This window comes from Podarcis pityusensis, assembly GCF_964106645.2.
Source record: "Podarcis pityusensis genome assembly, chromosome: 2".
Classification (NCBI taxonomy): domain Eukaryota; kingdom Metazoa; phylum Chordata; class Lepidosauria; order Squamata; family Lacertidae; genus Podarcis; species Podarcis pityusensis.
Genome location: NC_138029.1, coordinates 113,246,404 through 113,266,139, shown reverse-complemented (window position 1 = coordinate 113,266,139; position 19,736 = coordinate 113,246,404). Strand labels below are relative to the sequence as shown.

The 19,736-nt window shown below is 49.7% G+C and overlaps 2 protein-coding genes across 2 annotated transcripts; one reads left to right on the top strand and one right to left on the bottom strand.

Moving 5' to 3' along the window:
* Positions 1 to 355: 355 nt before the first annotated feature.
* Positions 356 to 10,014, top strand: LOC308465256 (uncharacterized protein; the record flags this gene model as incomplete). The annotated part of the gene is made up of 4 exons (XM_080985004.1): positions 356 to 420; positions 2,598 to 2,755; positions 4,713 to 4,879; positions 8,603 to 10,014. 4 exons carry the CDS (start codon positions 356 to 358, stop codon positions 9,911 to 9,913), a joined length of 1,701 nt encoding a protein of 566 aa, XP_080841130.1. The 3' UTR covers positions 9,914 to 10,014.
* Positions 10,015 to 13,602: 3,588 nt separating this feature from the next.
* LOC308465244 (zinc finger protein RFP-like) lies at positions 13,603 to 19,680 on the bottom strand. Its single transcript, XM_080984977.1, has 6 exons — positions 18,857 to 19,680; positions 17,642 to 17,737; positions 17,278 to 17,508; positions 16,699 to 16,721; positions 15,601 to 15,626; positions 13,603 to 14,293 (listed from the first exon to the last, which is right to left on the bottom strand). Exons 1-6 carry the CDS (start codon positions 19,268 to 19,270, stop codon positions 13,752 to 13,754), a joined length of 1,332 nt encoding a protein of 443 aa, XP_080841103.1. The 5' UTR covers positions 19,271 to 19,680; the 3' UTR covers positions 13,603 to 13,751.
* Positions 19,681 to 19,736: the final 56 nt, after the last annotated feature.

Sequence of the window (19,736 nt, the reverse complement as noted above, 5' to 3'; positions counted from 1 at the left end):
CTGCAGTAAGCGCGGGAGAAGCGGGCGGTATCTGCGCAGGAGGGCGGCTGCTGCCCGCAAGCGAAGCCTGGAGACGGGAGAGGAAATGTGGGAACCATCGGAGCTTTCTGGTGGGCAGATCCACTCCTGCCCCCAGACGGTTGTCAAAGGGGGGCGGCCAGGGTGCATTTTTGGGGGGTGAACGGGTGCCCTCCGCTCCCGTTTCTCTCCCCCCCCCCCCGCTTCAGTAGAGTACGCAGGTGGCCCGGGACGGGGCGCGTCTCTCGGGCGCCTCCTCCAAGTGCGCTTTTTTGCTCCGCTTTCCCCGGCGTTATTCTGGGGCGGAGGCGCCTGCCGTGCCTTCCTGGGGGGCAGCATGGTCTCGGTGGCTTCCCCTTCTCCCCCGGCCTTGGCCCCAGCTCGTGAGCCCCCCGCGACCTCGTGGGTTTCCTAACCCCGGGGTGCGTCTTATTTTGAGCCAGGAATTCTGTTTGATTTCCAAAACGCAAACGCGAGGTGGCCAGTCCCAACAGCCGCGGGCTGTTCCTTCCGATTTTCCCTCCGCGTCTCTGTTCCGGAGTGTGTCCTCGACGGGTCTGTAGCCAGCATGCACAAGGGAGCCTTGCAAAATCCTATTCCTTTTTTCGCTCCCCCCCCCTCCGTTAGATTTCCGATATGCGCCAACCCCGGGTGTTGCATTCCCCATAGTGGCTCAGTGACTGAGGAATACGCTTAGAATGGCGCCCTATTGCTTAGGTAAAGGTAAAGGGACCCCTGACCATTAGGTCCAGTCGTGACCGACTCTGGGGTTGCGGCGCTCATCTCGCTTTATTGGCCGAGGGAGCCGGTGTACAGCTTCCGGGTCATGTGGCCAGCATGACTAAGCCGCTACTGGCAAACCAGAGCAGCGTACAGAAACACCGTTTACCTTCCCGCCTATTTATCTACTTGCACTTTGACGTGCTTTCGAACTGCTAGGTTGGCAGGAGCAGGGACCGAGCAACGGGAGCTCACCCCGTCGCAGGGATTCGAACCGCCGACCTTCCGATTGGCAAGCCCTAGGCTCTGTGGTTTAACCCACAGAGCCACCCAGATCCCTTTCCTATTGCTTATAGCTTGTTAAATTGATTCTGTGTGGATGTACCCGTTTCTGGCACCGCCTGGTAAAGAGTGGGTTACAAAGCTTAACAATGCAAGATTGAAATTAAAGACGGGTGAACATCACTTCAGTCTAGGACGCTTTACCCTTGTGAAGTACCTAATAAGGGGGCACTGCCCTCCCAAGTTGGTGCACTTGAAAACAAAATTAGAAGTACAGGTACCTCGGGTTACATACGCTTCAGGTTACAGACTCCACCAACCCAGAAATAGTGCTTCGGGTTAAGAACTTTGCTTCAGGATGAGAACAGAAATTGCAGCGGGAGGCACCATTAGCTAAAGTGGTACCTCAGGTTAACAACAGTTTCAGGTTAAGTACGGACCTCTGGAACGAATTAAGTACTTAACCTGAGGTACCACTGTAGTGTCTTTTCACACAAATAATTAGTCCTAATCTCTTCTTGCCCACCCTCAGTTTTTATTTCAGCAGCCATATATAGTTGCTAGTGTTTAAACGTCTGGAAGTCAGAAGGATTAGCTCATGGGTAGGCAAACGAAGGCCTGAGGGCCGGAATTCGGCCCAACTGCCTTCTAAATTCAGCCCGCAGATGGTCCAGGAATCAGTGTGTTTTTACATGAGTAGAATGTGTCCTTTTATTTAAAATGCATCTCTGGGTTCTTTGTGGGGCATAGAAATTCATTCAATCCCCCCCCCCCCGAAATATATTCTGGCCCCCCACAAGGTCTGAGGGGCAGTGGACCAGCTCCCTGCTGAAAAGGTTTGCTGACCCATGCATTAGCTGATCTACTTCATTACACCCAGTGACCAGCCAGCAAGTACTGACTTAACGTTTTTGCCAACCTTTGAAATACTTGGCTAATTTTGGGCTGTCTGACACAGATTTTAGCAAGGCTGATGAGGATTCAGCACCAAAGAATATGAAATACAAAGTTGAGTTAGAAATCATTTTATAAATTTGTACCTTCTCCTAACAGGGAAACTTTCAGAAACTGAAAGAAAACGTCTGGTTTTGTTTTCATTGAAAATCATTCTGTTAAAATTAGATACACCAGTTCACCTGCCTCTGAAAGGACATCAGTACCAGGGGAGCCTACCTGGGATTTGTGGGGTGCCAGGAAATAGCTTGTGCATACCTGACACAATACAGTGGTACCTCGTGTTAAGAACTTAATTCATTCTGGAGGTCTGTTCTTAACCTGAAACTGTTCTTAACCTGAGAACTTTAGCTAATGGGGCTTCCCACTGCTGCCGCGCCACTGCCGTGTGATTTCTGTTCTCATCCTGAGGTAAAGTTCTTAACCTGAAGCACTATTTCTGTGTTAGCGGAGTCTGTAACCTGAAGCGTATGTAACCCGAGGTACCACTGTAATCAAGAAAGCAAAGAGTCCTTGGCAGGATCTTAACAGATCAGTCGTGGTGTTTACAGTTTTGACGTGAAAACCTACCTTGCAAAGGCCTAGCTTTCCCCCTCACCTTTCTCTCATTCTTCTGTCTCCAGCAGCTCCATGCCCAAGAGGAGAACGGTCCGCTCGCTGGAATGGCTGTGCCTGGAGAATGTGGCTAAAAATATCCAGCGCATCTGGGCCAAAGCTTGTGCGGAAAACCACCAGGATGGACACCGCGTCCGCTCTGTTGCAGAGCCCTACATCTGCCTGCGTAAGAGGGGCACGGCAAATGGGAGGCAGAGGAGAGACCGGCCATAAAGACCCCATGGCCAAGCCACAGATTGCATTTCAAAAAGGCAATCTGGCAAAGCATGGGGGGGGGGGCGTCTTGGCCCTGTAGCCTCCTGCAATTTGCATCTCTGGCAAGCGAGCCAGTGTGGTGTAGTGGTTAAAAGCGGTGGACTTGTAATCTGGTGAACCGGGTTTGTGTCCCCGCTCCTCCACATGCAGCTGCTGGGTGACCTTGGGCCAGTCACACTTCTCTGAAGTCTCTCAGCCCCACTCACCTCACAGAGTGTTTGTTGTGGGGGAGGAAGGGAAAGGAGAATGTTAGCCGCTTTGAGACTCCTTCAGGTAGTGATAAAGCGGGATATCAAATCCAAACTCTTCTTCTCTTCTTGTAGCATCCTATGCAGGTGGTCCTGTAAAAACTGGTTCTGACGCTCACCTGGCTAGAAAAGCTGCCTGGGTAGGAAGGCTCCATCTCTTAAGGCAGAGCTGGGGAGCAGGTGGCTGTCCAGTTGCTGTTGGACTCCAATTCCCATGAGCCTCAGCCAGCACGACCTGTAGTCAGAGATGATGGGAGTTGTGGTCCAGAGCAAAGTTCCCCAGGAGGCGGGCAGGTGTGGAGGACTCCCTGGTCCTGAATGGGGTAACTGTGCCCCTGAAGGACCAGGTTCGCAGCCTGGGAGTCATTTTGGACTCACAGCTGTCCATGGAGGTGCAGGTCAATTCTGTGTCCAGGGCAGATGTTTATCAGCTCCATCTGGTACGCAGGCTGAGACCCTACCTGCCCGTGGACTGTCTCGCCAGAGTGGTGCATGCTCTAGTTATCTCTCGCTTAGACTACTGCAATGTGCTCTATGTGGGGCTACCTTTGAAGGTGACCCAGAAACTACAACTAATCCAGAATGCAGCAGCTAGACTAGTGACTGGGAGCGGCTGCTGAGACCACATAACACCGGTCTTGAAAGACCTGCATTGGCTCCCAGTACGTTTCCGAGCACAATTCAAAGTGTTGGTGCTGACTTTTAAAGCCCTAAACGGCCTTGGTCCTGTATACCTGAAGGAGCATCTCCACCCCCATCGTTCACCCCAGACACTGAGGTCCAGCACCGAGGGCCTTCTGGCGGTTCCCTCATTGCGAGAAATGAGGTTACCGGGAACCAAGCAAGAGGGCCTTCTCGGTAGTGGCACCCACCCTGTGGAACGCACTCCCATCAGATATGAAGGAAATAAGCAGCTATCTTATCTTTAAAAGACATCTGTAGGCAGCCCTGTTTAGGGAAGCTTTTAATGTTTGACAGACTATTGTATTTTAACATTTTGTTGGAAGCCTCCCAGAGTGGCTGGGGAAACCCAGCCAGATGGGCGGGGTGTAAATGATAAATAATTACTATTATATTATTATTTTTATTATAGTCTTGCTCTTAGCAGCACCTTTTCCTACGCAGCCTCCTGTTCTGGTAGATCACTTGGCTATCCAGATTTTAAAAGCTAAGCAAAATCCGGCAAAGTCTTTGCCAGGGAGCATGCCAGTGACTGGTTGGCTAATACTAATAGTATTTTTTATTAATTATTTATACCCTGCCCATCTGGCTTAGTTTCCCCAGCCAATCTGGGCGCTTACAACAAAATATTAAAAATACATTAAAACATTAGTCATTAAAAACTTCCCTAAACAGGGCTGCCTTCAAATGTTTTCTAAAAATCAGATAGTTGTTTGTTTCATTGACGTCAGATGGGAGGGCGTTCCACAGGACGGGTGCTACTACCGAGAAGGCCCTCTGGCTGGTTCCCTGTAGCCCGGGGAACTTTCCCTGTAATGTCCTGCTGTCACCCTCTGCACCTTCTGGTTTGCTTCTAGCTCCTAATCACCTGAGGAAAGCATGTGTCTAATTGTTGTGCAAAGTTTTATGTTTATATCTGGGTATTTCCTCCCCACCCAGCTGACTCCCTTGTCCAGAAGCTGTTCAAGTTAATGGAGGAAGGCAATCACTTGAACCGACCGGTCCTGCGCTTCCTCCTGGTGCCACAGCTGACGGTGCTGAGCTTGAATACGTGCCCAAGGCTGGTCATCAAGGCCGTTGCTGACATCATTGCAGTGCGTTGCAAGGTAAGGGGTGTGCGTGCTTTGTGCTCTGGCTTGGTTCCTGGGGGGCAGCTCCTTCCTCTAAAATGGGGACTCCTCTCTTGCTATCTCCTGGCCATAGCTGTCAACTTACAGATTTGAAAATAAGGGACCAGCAGCCTCGAAAATTAGGGACCAGCAGCCAAAATAAGGGATTTTGCTTAGCTTATACATAATTCCGGCACTGATGAAGCCATGCTGCTTTTGCTGCGACTGACTCTGTTTTGTAGGGGGTTGGGCTAGATGATCCTAAGGGTCTACAACTCCCACCAAAGAAGAGGGGCAGACAAAACTGATGAACGACGTCCAGATGGCAAAGCTTACAGGCAGAATTAGAAACCAGGAAGAGGACCTCTTTAATAAAGAATGGGGAAAGTTTATAATTTAGTTGAAAAGCTATTGTAAAGGGTTACATATATTGGTAGGATTGACAGAAAACTTGTAGTAAAAATTTGAACTATGGATGGACAGATGTTTTATAAAAATAGTTATGAAAGGGATGCAGAGGGGGAAATCACTACATTAAGATGCTGCACTGGTTGGAGGGGATGCTAAGCAGCACGTCGGGGCTGCTGTCGTCCTGGCGCGAGGAGTTCCATCGGCCCTTCCCCACCCGAGAGAGAGGGGGGGAGGGAGAGAGACTCTCGCCCACACCGCCCGCACACGGCTCTTAGTGTGGAGGAATGGCACTCAAAGAAACAGTGGTTTGTGGAAGCTTTATGTGCAGAGTTCCTTACTGGTCCCTGCAGTGAAAGAGAAATTTGGGGGTGTCCCTGGTTGGCCTGGTCTCAACTTCACTCCTTCTTAAGAAAGTCAAAACAGGTAACAACACAGCAATTGACTCAGTTCAAGTTCTTGCCGAAGGATGAAGCACCCTTTCCACGCGGCCTGGTTTCCACTATTTAATTAGTTCTCTCTATTTTGTGTGAGTGTTTGGAGATGTGAGGATGGGTGATGGTTTAACAGATTGAGGGTGAATCCTGACAAGACAGAAGTACAGTGGTACCTCAGGTTAAGTACTTAATTCGTTCCGGAGGTCCGTTCTTAAGCTGACACTGTTCTTAACCTGAGGTACCAACTTTAGCTAATGGGACCTTCTGCTGCTGTCGTGCTGCCGGAGCACGATTTCCGTTCTCATCCTGAAGCAGAGTTCTTAACCTGAGGTAATATTTCTGGGTTAGCTGAGTCTGTAACCTGAAGCGCCTGTAACCTGAAGCGTCTGTAACCCGAGGTACCACTGTACTGTTTTTGGGGGGGTGGGGCGGGTAGGTGAGGGGGAGACTCTGGTCCTGAATGGGGCAACTATGCTCCAAGCACAATTCAAAGTGTTGGTGCTGACCTTTAAAGCCCTAAATGGCCTCGTCCATGTCTACCTGAAGGAGTGTCTGCAGCCCCATCATTCAGCCACTGAGGTCCAGCTCCAAGGACCTTCTGGCGGTTCCCTCCCTGCGATAAGTGAGGTTACTGGGAACCAGGCAGAGGGCCTTCTTGGTAGTGGCGCCCACCCTGTGGACACTGGTGTACGAAGGGGGAATGAGGGAGTGGGCTGCACCGGGTAGCATTTGGGGAAAGGGTTCCATCGTGGCCGCCCCCCCCCAATACATACACAACCCCTTCCCGGGATGGGTGCCACATGCCACGCCCCCGCGGCAATGCGCCACGTCCCCACGGGCGACGTGCCATGTCCCTGTACTGTGTGTCAGCCACGCCACCGCCTGTTCTCCGCTCCGGGGGCGGTAGCATGTTCCTCCACCACTGTCTGTGGAACACCCTCCCATCAGATGTCAAGGAAATAAACAACTATCTGACTTTTAGAAGACATCTGAAGGCAGCCCTGTTTAGGGAAGTTTTTTGTTTGATCTTTTATCGTGTTTTTAATATTCTGTTGGGAACCAGCCAGAGTGGCTGGGGAAACCCAGCCAGATGGGCAAGGGTATATATAATATATTATTATTATTATTTATTATTATTGCTATTGATGTTGGGCCATCTGATTATCTCAGAACAGTCTGGGCGCACGATCCACAGGAGAGAGAGAGAGACTGGAGATCAGTTAAGGAAAGCCTCCATTTAATAAAATGATTGCTGCGTGAACCAAAGGGCTCTCCCACACTTAACTTTCGCTCCACGCATTCTGGGAAAGGTCTTGCGTGTCCAAACACCTCCAATTGCTTTCCCCGGGGAAACCCTGCTCTGTAACGTTGAATCGGAACAAATGGCAATTTGGGTTCTCCATTGATTGGAGAAAGCATTGAAGTGTGTGTTTTCACAGGGAGTGCGGCGGCGGCAAGGAGTGCTTTGACACGGTCTGGAAAAGTGTGTACCTGTGTCTAGAAAGTGCAGAGGGAAAATAGTGTGGTTCAGCCTCTCCCGTGGCTGTGCCCCGCCTCCCACCACTGCCCCCCCTGCTAAGCCCTTTCCCTCTGTGGTAGCAGTAGGGGGCACGGCATAATGTGCTCACGGAGGAAGGCTGGAGCATGGCAGCAGTGACGAAGAACAGTCATACCTCAGGTTAAATATTCTTCAGGTTGAGCGTTTTCAGGTTACGCTCTGCGGCGACCCAGAAGTAACGGAATGCGTTACCTCCGGGTTTTGCCGCTCGCGCATGCGCAGACGCTCAAAATGATGTCATGTGCAGAAGCGGCGAATTGCAATGCGCAGTTGCGGGTTGCGTTCTACTCAGGAGCCCGTTCGCATCCAGAAGTACCACTGTACAGTGATAGCAGCTAGCAGCTGTGGGGTTTTTACTTTATTTTTTGCCTCCAGCAGCAAAACATTCCAGTCCTGCAGAGAGCATGCAACTTTCGCATGCATTGTGCTTGGCAGTTTTGCCTCTCGCCACAACCACCACTGACATCCGGCCCTGGAAAGGTTGCCCAGGGAGGAATGTGGCCCTAAGGCCCTAACCCCCAGACGGAACTGATGGTGGCACATTTCGTGGGCTAGTGTAGATGCATAGAGAGTTGTGCTCAAGTCGACGCCCTTTGTTTTCCTGTTCGCAAAAGCTAATTCGACAATAAATCGGCGAGGTTTCTTGTATGCGTTTCTTACTTACTGCATTGGTACTATGGGCCACTGTGCTCTTAGTACGATGCTTTGTTAGCAGAGAGAGACCATTAGCAGTGGAACGCTGGACCAGCAATTTCTGCCTTCTGTGCATTTTGTGCAACATATGGCAACAGGCAAAGGGTGCCATGTTTTGGTAGGTGTTCCTGTAGGGCAGACATTAAGGGACACACACACACACACACACACACACACACAGGCTGCATGGAACCCAACACATTAATACACAGCCTGCCATTTACAGTGGTACCTCAGGTTAAGTACTTAATTCGTTCCGGAGGTCCGTACTTAACCTGAAACTGTTCTTAACCTGAGGTACCACTTTAGCTAATGGGGCCTCACGCTGCCGCCACGTTGGCCGGAACACAATTTCTGTTCTCATCCTGAAGCAAAGTACTTAACCTGAGGTAATATTTCTGGGTTAGCGGAGTCTGTAACCTGAAGTGTATGTGACCTGAAGCGTATGTAACCTGAGGTACCACTGTATTTACAATGACTTCTGCCAACTTGGTGCTGCTCCATACGCCTTCTGCGCTGGCTGCGGCTGATGGGATTTGTAGTCCGGCGAATCTGGAGGTCGGCAAATGCCATTGTACGTGAGCAAAACCAAACCTTTCCCTTTCTCTTTCCCTGACACGGCAGAACCTGTCTTCCCTGGATATCAGAGGCTGCTGCCGGATCCCCGCAGACTCCCTCGTCGACCTGGTGAAAGCTTTGCCGAGCCTCGTCCAACTCAACCTGTCGGACACCCAGTGCAACGCCCGGGTGCTTGCTGCCGTGGGCTCCCACTGCCGGCAGCTTCTCGAACTGGACGTCGTCGATTGCAGCAGGCTGTCTCCAGAGTGCCTCCTCCACCTGGCCTACGACCCCGCCACGGGCTTGCTCCGCTCCCCGGCCTTGAAGGTGCTCAGAGCCAGATACCTGATGGGTAGACCTCTCCTCCAATGCATGGTTCAGCACTTGGTCTTTCTGCTGTTGGCCTTGCGCAGCCTGACGGTCTTGGATCACCCTTTTGTTCTGGAGGCCGTGTGCGCGATCTACAGGCGGCAGTTCGACGACGTCCCGGTCGCCCCCGAGTTCCCCTCCCTGGAGGAGCTGGCGAGACGCAGGATGTCCGCCCATAGCGGCCACGGGCTCACGCTGACCCTCACGGAATTGGACGATGTGGCATTGAGCTGCCTGCCCGCCGCTTTAGCCGTGTGCCCGCACTTGGCCGACGTGACTCTGATTCTCGAAGGCAGCCCTGGCTTTGGCCAGGACTTTGCATCGTGGCGCCACATCTCCTGCCTGACCCTTGACAACGACAGCCAGTGCGATGTTGCTGATCTTCTGCCGATGGCGGCCGCCCTCGGAGCACAGCTGCACTCCCTTTCATTGAGCGGCTTTCTCTGCGAAGATGCTTCTTCCTTCTGGACCTTCCTGGGCCACTGCCTGAACCTCCGTAAATTGGTGGCTAACCTCCCTCCTCCAGCAGTGTGTGCCCCTGACGACGACGACGACGACGGGGAGGAGGAAATGGTCGAAGACTTGGAGGAAAATTTCAGCCCCGCGCCTCATCAATTCCCCCACCTCCGGCACATTTTCCTGATGTACCCTGACTCAGAAGGCCCCCTTCCTTCCCAGCACAAAGCCGTGTTTAGAGCATGCCTTGTGTCCCTGCTCAGACATTCGCCCCAACTCGAAAGCTTGCTGCTGGCTTGCCTGCCTTTCTCCCTGGACAGCGTGTTTGAGCAGGTGCTGGAGCCACCGGCCACAGCCCTGACTCACCTCCAGAAGCTCTCCTTGATGGAAACCAGGGTGTCCGGAAGCACCATCCACCTGCTGTTATCCTCGGAAAACCAGCTGAGCTTCCTCGATGTGCCGGCTTGCTCACGCATCTTCAGGGCAGACTATGACGACTTCCTCAGGAGAGTCAGGAGTGAGGGTTTGGACACGGAGATTTCCTGGGAGTGAAAAGCCTGCTGTTGCTGCTTCTGCCGAAGACGGCTGCTCCTCTTGTGTTGGGGCCAAGACAGGGTCTCTCTTAATAAAGTTTGCTTTATCTAATAGTTTTTCCGCCTCTCAGTGATCTTGAAACCCAGAGTGGGATGGTCAAGTGTCTTTGTGTGAGCTGGGGGCAGAGAGAGGCATTTTATGCTGGGCTTGTAGTACCAGCTCCTCCCTGAGACCCATGGGCATGGAAATAGCCCTCCATGTATATAAAAAAAATAGTTTAAAGGCCTATCTAATCCAGTACAGTGGTACCTTGGTTCTCAAACTTAATCCGTTCCAGAAGTCCGTTCCAAAACCAAAGCGTTCTAAAACCAAGGCGCGCTTTCCCACAGAAAGTTATGGATTAATCCATTCCAGACTTTCAAAAACTACCCCTAAAACAGCAATTTAACATGAATTTTACTATCTAATGAGACCATTGAGCCATAAAATGAAAGCAATAATCAATGTACTGAACTATAAAATAAATAAGATAGTATAGTAGATAATAAAAATTAGAATTATTATTTTTTCTGACCTGCATTGATGATTGTCATTGTTTTGTTTTATCCATTTCTGCAGTCATACAAACAAATTAACTGAAAAAGCCTCAAAAGCAAAAACTCAAAATAAATAGCAAAAAAAAGAGCGCCAAGCTTAATCAGTTCCAGAAGTGTGTTTGACTTCCGAAATGTTTGAAAACCAAGGTGCAGCTTCTGATTGGTGCAGGCGCCCCGGAAACAATAGCCGACAGCCACATTGGACATTCGGCTTCTGAAAAACGTTTTAAATCCGGAATACTTACTTCCAGGTTTTTGGCGTTTGGGAACCAAGGCGTTTGAGAACCAAGGTACCACTGTATCCTGTTTCACAGTGGCTGATGGCCAGTTATTCTGCATCAGGCCTCTCATCCTGCAGATGGCATAAAGCCATTATGCCTAGGATCATTGATAGATTGCTCCATGGATTGGACTGATTGACTTTTGAAGAAGAAAAACCCATCTAAGCCACTGCCCGTTGCCTCAACTATGAGAATCCCACTTCTCTCTTCTGAATTGTCCCCTATATGGCATCATTGGACGATTGAAGTTACAGCATTTATACAGTCTATTTTGTGTCTCTGTCCAGTTTTCCCACATCACCCAGAATTCCATAAAATTCTGTTAACAGCTGAATGCCAACACGGGCTCTTAAGTATACAGCCCATAATAGTAAGCAAGCCTGGAAACTTTTAACAAAAGACATTGGTGTGTGAGTGTGTGTGTCATACTCCTTTGGGAAGAAAGGTGGGCTAGAAATTTAATTGTAAAGAAAAAGGCATGTATTGAGTGGATAAATAAACTACCAGTGATCAAAATGCCCCAGGAGAAGCCATACAGGGAGAGGCTGCAGTTCAGAGGAATAATTTTGCATACTTTACACAGAGAAGTTCCTTAATTCAGTTCCCGGTATCACCAGGTAAGGCTTGCAAGGAATCCCTGCCTGAAACCCACTACCAGATAATCCTCACTTTCTGTGCTGCTTGATGGAATATATATATTTTTACACGTACACAGAGACTGGAGGGAAAAGGTTTCCAGACTAGAGACTTTATATTGGATGGCTTTCGGTCATTAACAGTAAGCTTAATCATTATATGCTTCTATAGATGCAGAGAGAACATCTTTCCAGGGAGGAAGGCCTATCATCTGCATCTTTCCTTAAGTTCTTCAGAGATAAAAGAAATCGGAGCTGTTCCGATTACACACATGGGGAATTTCTCCTCATTACTTTTGATGGCCTGAACTTGCTTCCAGTCTCTTGTCACATTCCTTCATTTCCTGCCCACTTTTCGACAAAGTGTTTTCTTCTTCAACTAATTTCCTCTCCCACAGGGGGCGTTCCAAGGAAATACCTACAGTGGTACCTCAGGTTAAGTACTTAATTCGTTCCGGAGGTCCGTTCTTTACCTGAAACTGTTCTTAACCTGAAGCACCACTTTAGCTAATGGGGCCTCCTGCTGCTGCTGTGCTGCCGCTGCGCCATTTCTGTTCTCATCCTGAAGCAAAGTTCTAAACCCTATGTACTATTTCTGGGTTAGCGGAATCTGTAACCTAAAGCGTGTGTAACCCGAGGTACCACTATAAAAGCACCCCATTTTCCACTATTCAGGAATCCTGGTTTTGCACTCCAGCCCCACAGCAACACCCCTGACTCCAAGCCCAGGCTCCCTCCTCTCTCACTGTACATCATTAAACATTAAAAACTTCCCTAAACAGGCTGCCTTCAGATGTCTTTTAAAAGTAGGATAGTTGCTTACAGTGGTACCTCAGGTTAAGTACTTAATTCATTCTGGAGGTCCGTACTTAACCTGAAACTGTTCTTAACCTGAAGCACTATTTCTAGGTTAGTGGAGTCTGTAACCTGAAGCGTATGTAACCTGAAGTGTATGTAACCTGAGGTACCACTGTATTTTAAAAGGGATTAAGGCACATAGCTACCACTTCCTGACTGCAGCTCTAATGATTATACCCATCTGAAGCATGGTGGAAATAAACGCAACGGTTGTAACATGCCAAACAGGCTTGGTTTAGAAGGTTTTTATTTCAGTTCAGTGCTTTGAAATAGCCTCTTCAACAAAAATATATATAAAAAAGGAAAGGATGAATCTTGTGTGTAAGAGTTCCTGCGGGGATGCCATAAAATGCATAATTGCACCACACGCAATGAAAATCCGAGCTGCTGCTTGGTTTTCTTGCCTTGCAGGTTTTAAAAGGTCGGATGAGAAGCCTGCGGATCTCCAGATTTTGCTGGACTACAGCTCCCATCACCCCTGATAATTGGCCATGTTAGCTGGGGTTGATGGGAGGTAGAGTCCCATGACATATGAAGGGCCACAGATCCTGGGTTAAAAGGACAGTAATAATGAGGAAGAGAGGGCATGACGAATCAAAATGCAGCAATGGGAAAGGAGGCTCTAATCCTGTTTTACTCATTTTTTATGCTGTGGGTATATACCGTATTTTTCGTCCTATAAGGTGCACCGGCCCATAGGACGCACCTGGTTTTTTGGGGGGGAAATCAACAAAAAAATTATTTCCCCCCCACCAGCCGCAGGGCTGGGGCGGGGGAAGCCCAAGCTTCCCCCGACCCCAGCCCCCAGAATAGGCTGCCGCCCGCAAGCCTTGTGAGCCCTGTGGGACCTCCCACCGGGTGCGCAAGGCTTGTGGACATCTGCCCGTGCTCTGCAGCGCGCCCCGTGCTTCGGGCTGCAGGCTGCTGCCCGCAAGCCTTGCGCGCCCGGCGGGACCTCCCGCGGGCTTCCAAGGCTTGCGGATAGCTTCCTGAAGCCTGGAGAGCGACGCCTCTCGCTCTCGAGGCTTCAGCGAAAGCCTGCATTCGCCCCATAGGACGCACACACATTTCCCCTTCATTTTTGGAGGGGGAAAAGTGCGTCCTGTAGGGCGAAAAATACAGTACTTCCTCTTTTGCCCCACTGATGAAATATACTAAGGGCCAAATAAACATGTGGTTATCTCCTTGCGTGCTTGACTTTTGTTTACTAAATGTGAAGGGGGCTATCCAAACTGGAAAAAGTGCTGTGTGTTGCTTTGCCCCTGCTGAAGGTCCAGTCTGGATTTGCCGTCCACATGCTGGCTTATTTTTTTAGTAAATAACAGCCAAAGGCCAATAGCATCCTTAATGCCACGCCTCACTTCACTAAAATCTGCAGGGCTGAGAACTGGAAGTGCTAAAAATTTATCAGGCTGCACCTCCTTGCCTAGGCCTAGAGGAGAAAGCGCCCTCATTTTCAAGAGTTGCGGAAATGGATCCTTGAGATTCAACATTTCAGCTTGCCTCCCCACTTCAGATGGAAAAACGGGCAGATCCTCTCCCCAGAGAAGGAAGCTGAGGGGAAAGCAAAGATCGAGTTGTTGGTGTTGCCGTCGAAAAACTCCACGAGGCCCTCTTCGTAGTGTAGGGATACTCGGATCTTCCTGAGCTCGCTTCTGGCGTACACGACGGTCAGCTTAGGGGAAGTTGAAGCTGAGAGCTGCCAATCAGAGAACGACCCAAAAGTGTCCACCATGGTCTTCTGCAGAGCCCAGAACCCCTCGCTAGGGTTAAGGGTGATGTCCCCCTTCCTCTTGACAGACTCTCGCGCCACGCCAACCGCCCACTCGGCCCATTCCCCTCCGACCTCCGCGTCCCACCAATGCCGCCCGGAAGTGAATCTCTCGCGGCCCAGCACACACGTCTCCTTGTCGAATCTCTCAGGGTTGTCGGGCAGGTCCTGGCGCCTGTCTCCCCATTGGACGCACTTCAGTTCCTCGGACAGGATGAGGTTGGGGTGCGCCGTGTCTGGGTACAAGGTCACATTCACTGTGCAGGGCAGAGAGAGAGAGAGAATTGCATGGTTCAAGGAAAAGGACCAGCCTCTCGGCTGCTGGACCACAACTCCCCCAAACCTCATTTTGGCCAGGCTTCAGGAGGGCCAGTAAACTTCACCCCACCCCAGTGCCCCAAGGATGGAGGAGAAACTTGCATGTTGTGTGGGAGGCTTCGCTTAGGATTGCCTGTGGTGGCATCCCTAAAGCATAGCTGTCAACTGTCCCTTATTTGGCGGGAAAGTCCCTTATCCCAGTGCTGTGTCCCGCTGCTGTCCCCTATTGATGATGTCCCTTAAATTTCCCGGGTTTCAAAGGAAGCAGCTCCTCTCCCTCCCTCCCTGCCAGCCAGGGAGGAGGGAGGCTCCAACTGTGTTGCTTGGCTGCGTTGCTCACCCAATAAGGAGTCTAAGAACGACTGGGGGGTGGAGCTTGCATGCCTTGTGCCAATCAAAGCGGCCGCGTTGCCTGGGGACTCGCCTTTGCTCAGCGCTTCCCAGCGGAGAGGTGACGGTGGTTTTCCTTGCTGCATCCCGTTTGCTGGGTTGCTGCGCTGTGGGAACCACCGCTTGAGGCTTCGTTTGGCTGCTGGCTGGGCTTTCTGCCTTTGGCTCAGAGGGGTTCAGAAGTTGAACATACCTGTGCTTGGAAAATCCCTTATTTTGGCTGCTGATCCCTTATTTTCGAGAATGCTGGTCCCTTATTTTCATATCTAAGTTGACAGCTATGCCCTGAAGGTGTTTGTTAGGTTTTGGAAGGAAACCCTCTGAGTGGTTGAGGTAGGAAACGGCATCTCTCAGAGGCTTGTGCACTCAGAGGCTTGTGGCTGAGAGTGGTGTGGGAAGCAGAGCTCGCGTACAGATGTAAAGCCCGGGGGGAGATAGCAGAAAGTTTGGGGGAATCCACCCCAGGTCCTCCCACCATTTTTGGAAACTAAAGTCAACCCCTCTGCCCTGAGAAATATAGGGGGGAAACTGGGTTCCCCCTCCTATTCTTTTTTTTCTTCCCCCTGGGCCTTCACATCTCTAATCTTTTTGCTACATATATTAAACAGCGTTATATTGAAGAAATTGGGTGTCTGCTAGTTGACGTTAAGGGAGCTGGGTGTCAGAAAGGGCCTTCTCTCTGGTAGCACCTTGTCTAGTGATCGTTTTGAAAAAGGATGTTTTAAAATTTTCCACAATGTTTATGTGGTTACTGTTTTCCTGTTTGTTTTGTTTCTTGATTTGTTGCTATGCTTATTTAAACCAGCCCTCGCCCATTGTTACCCACACGTTATCCTGGTAATTTTCTTTCACTTACTTAGATCAGTTGTGCTAGACTCCTGGCTGAGTGAAAGAGATAAATGAACTACTCGTTCATTTTTCCAGAATGGAGTCTGTTGATCTATCTGCATAATAAAACCCCATTAAGTGCTTGAAAGGGACGCGGGTGGCGCTGTGGGTTAAACCACAGAGCCTAGGACTTGCCGATCAGAAGGTCGGCGGTTCAAATCCCTGCGATGGGGTGAGCTCCCATTGCTCGGTCCCTGCTCCTGCCAACCTAGCAGTTCAAAAGCACATCAAAGTGCAAGTAGATAAATACCGTATTTTTCGCTCCATTGGACGCACCGGACCATAGGACGCACCGGATCATAGGAGGGGGAGAACAGGGAAAATTTTTTTTTCTTGTTCTCCCCCTCTAAAACAAGGTGCGTTCAAGTTACATTCACCAGAGCTTGTGGGGCTGGCGGTGGGGGAAAGCACTGCTTTCCCCCACCGCCAGCCTCAAAGATCCCTGAAGCCTTTGGAGCGCAGCGCCCTGCTGCCCTGCACAGGTTTGCGCGCAGCCGTCCCCAAGCTAGAGCAGCGAAACGGAGCCCTCCGTCTCGGTGTTCTGGCTTGGGAACAGCCTTGCTAGCTTCTGCAGGACAGCGGGGTGAAGGCAGGAACAAAGAGGGAGCACTTATTCCCCAGCCTCCTAGGTATTTTGGCTAACGATGCTGGCTTTGCTGTATTTGTGACCCTGTGGAGCAAGCAGATTGCTTCCTCGGTCATAGATCCCATCACAAAGAAGGCTCCCAGGCCTGACCTTTCAAAGGTAGAACTCTTCCTGCCCAGGGCATTTATGGACCCAGAGTGTGACACAGTACAAGGCAGCATCCTCTGTTCATATTCTTCACGAGGGAAAGTGTTTGATTTCTGATGACAAAGAGGAAACGGTGGCCCAAGGATTCGTACTATAAGGACGTAGCACTTGTTCTCACACTACACGAGGGAATATAATTTCATAATCCTTTGTGCTTTCTTTTTGGAAGGTGACTGTTTCTAAAGGTTGATTGTTACTCCACGGCGTTCATGCTCCTATCCTGTAAAAATGTGTTTTAAAGGCACACAGTAGCTGGGGAGAAAGGTCACATACCTGCTCAAAGTGCTTTTGATATCCTGCAAGAGAGAACAAGGTGAAGTTGTTCTTAGCTGTACAGGTGGAAATAATTTATTCCTTCTGGGGGAAATAATCATTGTTGCAGGAGCGTGTCTTATTTATTCCAAATATTAGAATTCAGAGAACTTAAGAGAAGCTCTGCTGGATGAAGCCAATGGCCTATCTAATCCACCCTCCTGTTTTCACAGATGCCTATGGAAATATTCATAAGATCTGTTCCAAGATGAGTAATCACACAAGGAGCTAGGAGTGGGGTCTGTTGTGTACTGAGTTGAATAGGATCCAAAATGCAGCAGTCTGACTGGTCCTAGAACAACAGGATTCAGAATGCAGCAGTCTGATTGGTCCTAGAACAACAGGATCCAGAATGCAGCAGTCTGATTGGTCCACAGGAGCCACCCAATCCAGCTCCAGGTGGAAGTGAATCCGCAACCTGATTGGCCTACAGGAGAATTCCGGAATTAGCCAATCACGTGGGGCCTATTGTGTAAATAATGTATATAAAGCAGACATTCTGGGGGAACTTCCATTCCTCCTCACCACTATGAGTCTCACCTGCAGAAATTCCCTTGCTGGCTGTTGGCATTTCCTCTCCATCTCTGCAATCATCCCGCTGATGCTGGAGATCTCATCGGAGAGCCTGGTGACGTTTTCTTCCTGCCTCTTCTTAATCTTCTTTTCCAGGTCATCCAGCAGGGCCAGCCAGAAACACTTGGTTTCCTCAAGAAATTTCTGCATTCGCTCAAAAGCCAATCTGATCTTCTGCTTCTCCTCTTCCAACTGCATCTGGGGGGAAACACACACACACACACACACACACACACACACACACACACGGGGTGGGAAGGAAGAATGTGGCCTGAGGGATCTAGCAGCCAGCGCCCAGTGGCACCCTCTCCGAGCGAGAAGAGACGCTTACCAGGCACTTTTGACTTCCCTGTTCTTCTATCACTTTCCAGTCCACAAGCTTGTCTCTCTCTTTCTGCAGAGACTTCAGCTGGGCCTCGATTCTCTCCTGCAAGAGCAGAGACGGCTTTTATTCTGGGGAGTTCAGTCTACCTCGTGGCTCAGGGATTCCCTTAGAAATTCTGCTCTGATTTTGGTAACGTAAGGGTCGGAGGAAGTTTCTGTTTTCAAGGTTTCCAGCAGTTTGCAAAAGGGAGAATGTGTGACTGCCTCCTTGATCGCTCTTGACTTGGTGACAGCTTGCTCTGCACACAATTCAAAGTGTTGGTGCTGACCGTTAAAGCCCTAAACGGCCTCGGCCCAGTATACCTAAAGGAGCGTCTCCACAGCCATCGTTCAGCCAGGATACTGAGGTCCAGCTCCGAGGGCCTTCTGGCGGTTCCCTCACTGCGAAAAGTGAAGGTAAAGGGAACCAGGCAGAGGGCCTTCTCGGTAGTGGCACCTGCCCTGCGGAACACCCTCCCATCAGATGTCAAGGAAATAAACAACTGTCTGACTTTTAGAAAACATCTGAAGGCAGCCCTGTTTAGGGAAGCTTTTAATGTTTAATAGGTTATTGTATTTTAGTGTTCTGTTGGAAGCTGCCCAGAGTGGCTGGGGAAACCCAGCCAGATGGGCGGGGTATAAATAATAAATTATTATTATTATTATTATTATTATTATTATTATTATTATTACTATTACTATTATTATCATTGGTATGAGCTTTCGTGTGCATGCACACTTCTTCAGATACACACCATAATAAAGTGGTTTGGGCAGTAGCAATAATACAGTGGTACCTCGGGTTAAGTACTTAATTCGTTCCGGAGGTCTGTACTTAACCTGAAACTGTTCTTAACCTGAAGCACCACTTTAGCTAATGGGGCCTCCTGCTGCTGCCGTGCCACCGGAGCACGATTTCTGTTCTCATCCTGAAGTAAAGTTCTTAACCTGAAGCACTATTTCTAGGTTAGCAGAGTCTGTAACCTGAAGCGTATGTAACCTGAAGCGTATGTAACCCGAGGTACCACTGTATTATACTACACTGTTAGAAAAACAGGTCTAATAGTGTAATTTAAGATTACGAGTATTTGTGCTTCCCAAACACCCAGGAAAACAAAAATGCATTTTCCTGGCACCAAAATTAAAACAAGGTTGGCGTCAGTCCACGGTGGTGTTTTTCTACCTTATATTCTTGGGAAGCCTCTTCCATGGGGAACACACTATGTTCTCTGTGTTCCTTTGATCTGTCACACACCACACAGATGGGGTCTTGGTCATCATTGCAGAAGAGTTTCAGGGGCTCCTGATGCCTCGGACACATTCCCCTCTTGCCATCTTCCTTCCTCCCTTCCTGAAGTTTCTTGACCAGCTCCACAAGATTTGCTAGCTGTCGATTTGGCCGGAAGTTCCTCTGCTGAACGGTTTCCCTGCACTGAGGGCAGGAAGAGTCTGTGCTAGACTCTGCCCAATACTGGGTGAGGCAGGCCTGGCAGAAGTTGTGTCCGCAGTCGATGGTCACTGGATCCTTGAAGTACTCCAGGCAGATGGAGCAAGTCGCTTCCTCGCAGCACTCCGACACGGCACTTCCTGACGCCATGGGCTGCCTCTTAAGTCTTGTTTCAAATTTCAAACCTCTCCTTTACAAGAAAATTATCTGTGTGGGGCTGCTCCTTTTGGGCTGTGTAACAACCAACAGAATCTGGCCATGAACCTGAAAACCAGTTTTATGAGTTGTTTTCTTGAATCAAGCTGGACTTAAACCTATATTAAAAAAAAAAAATATCCTGGCTGCCTTGGACCAGAGTCAAAGCTCCAAACATACAAGTAGTGGTGACCAAGTTCAAAACAAGTGGTCCAATAAGCAGCCATTGAAGACTTAGGGGGTGTTGAGGGCTTCTCTTAGTTCTAGGTGTGTTTGAAGAAGCTGTCTTCCCCAGCAAGCCCTCTGAAGCGGAGGAGAAGCCAGAGAGATTGGTAGATGGGGACTAGGAGTGGGACTCTGTTTGGAGCTCAAGTCAGGACCAGATTGCCCACAGGCTGTTGCCTAGCAACAAGGCTGCAGC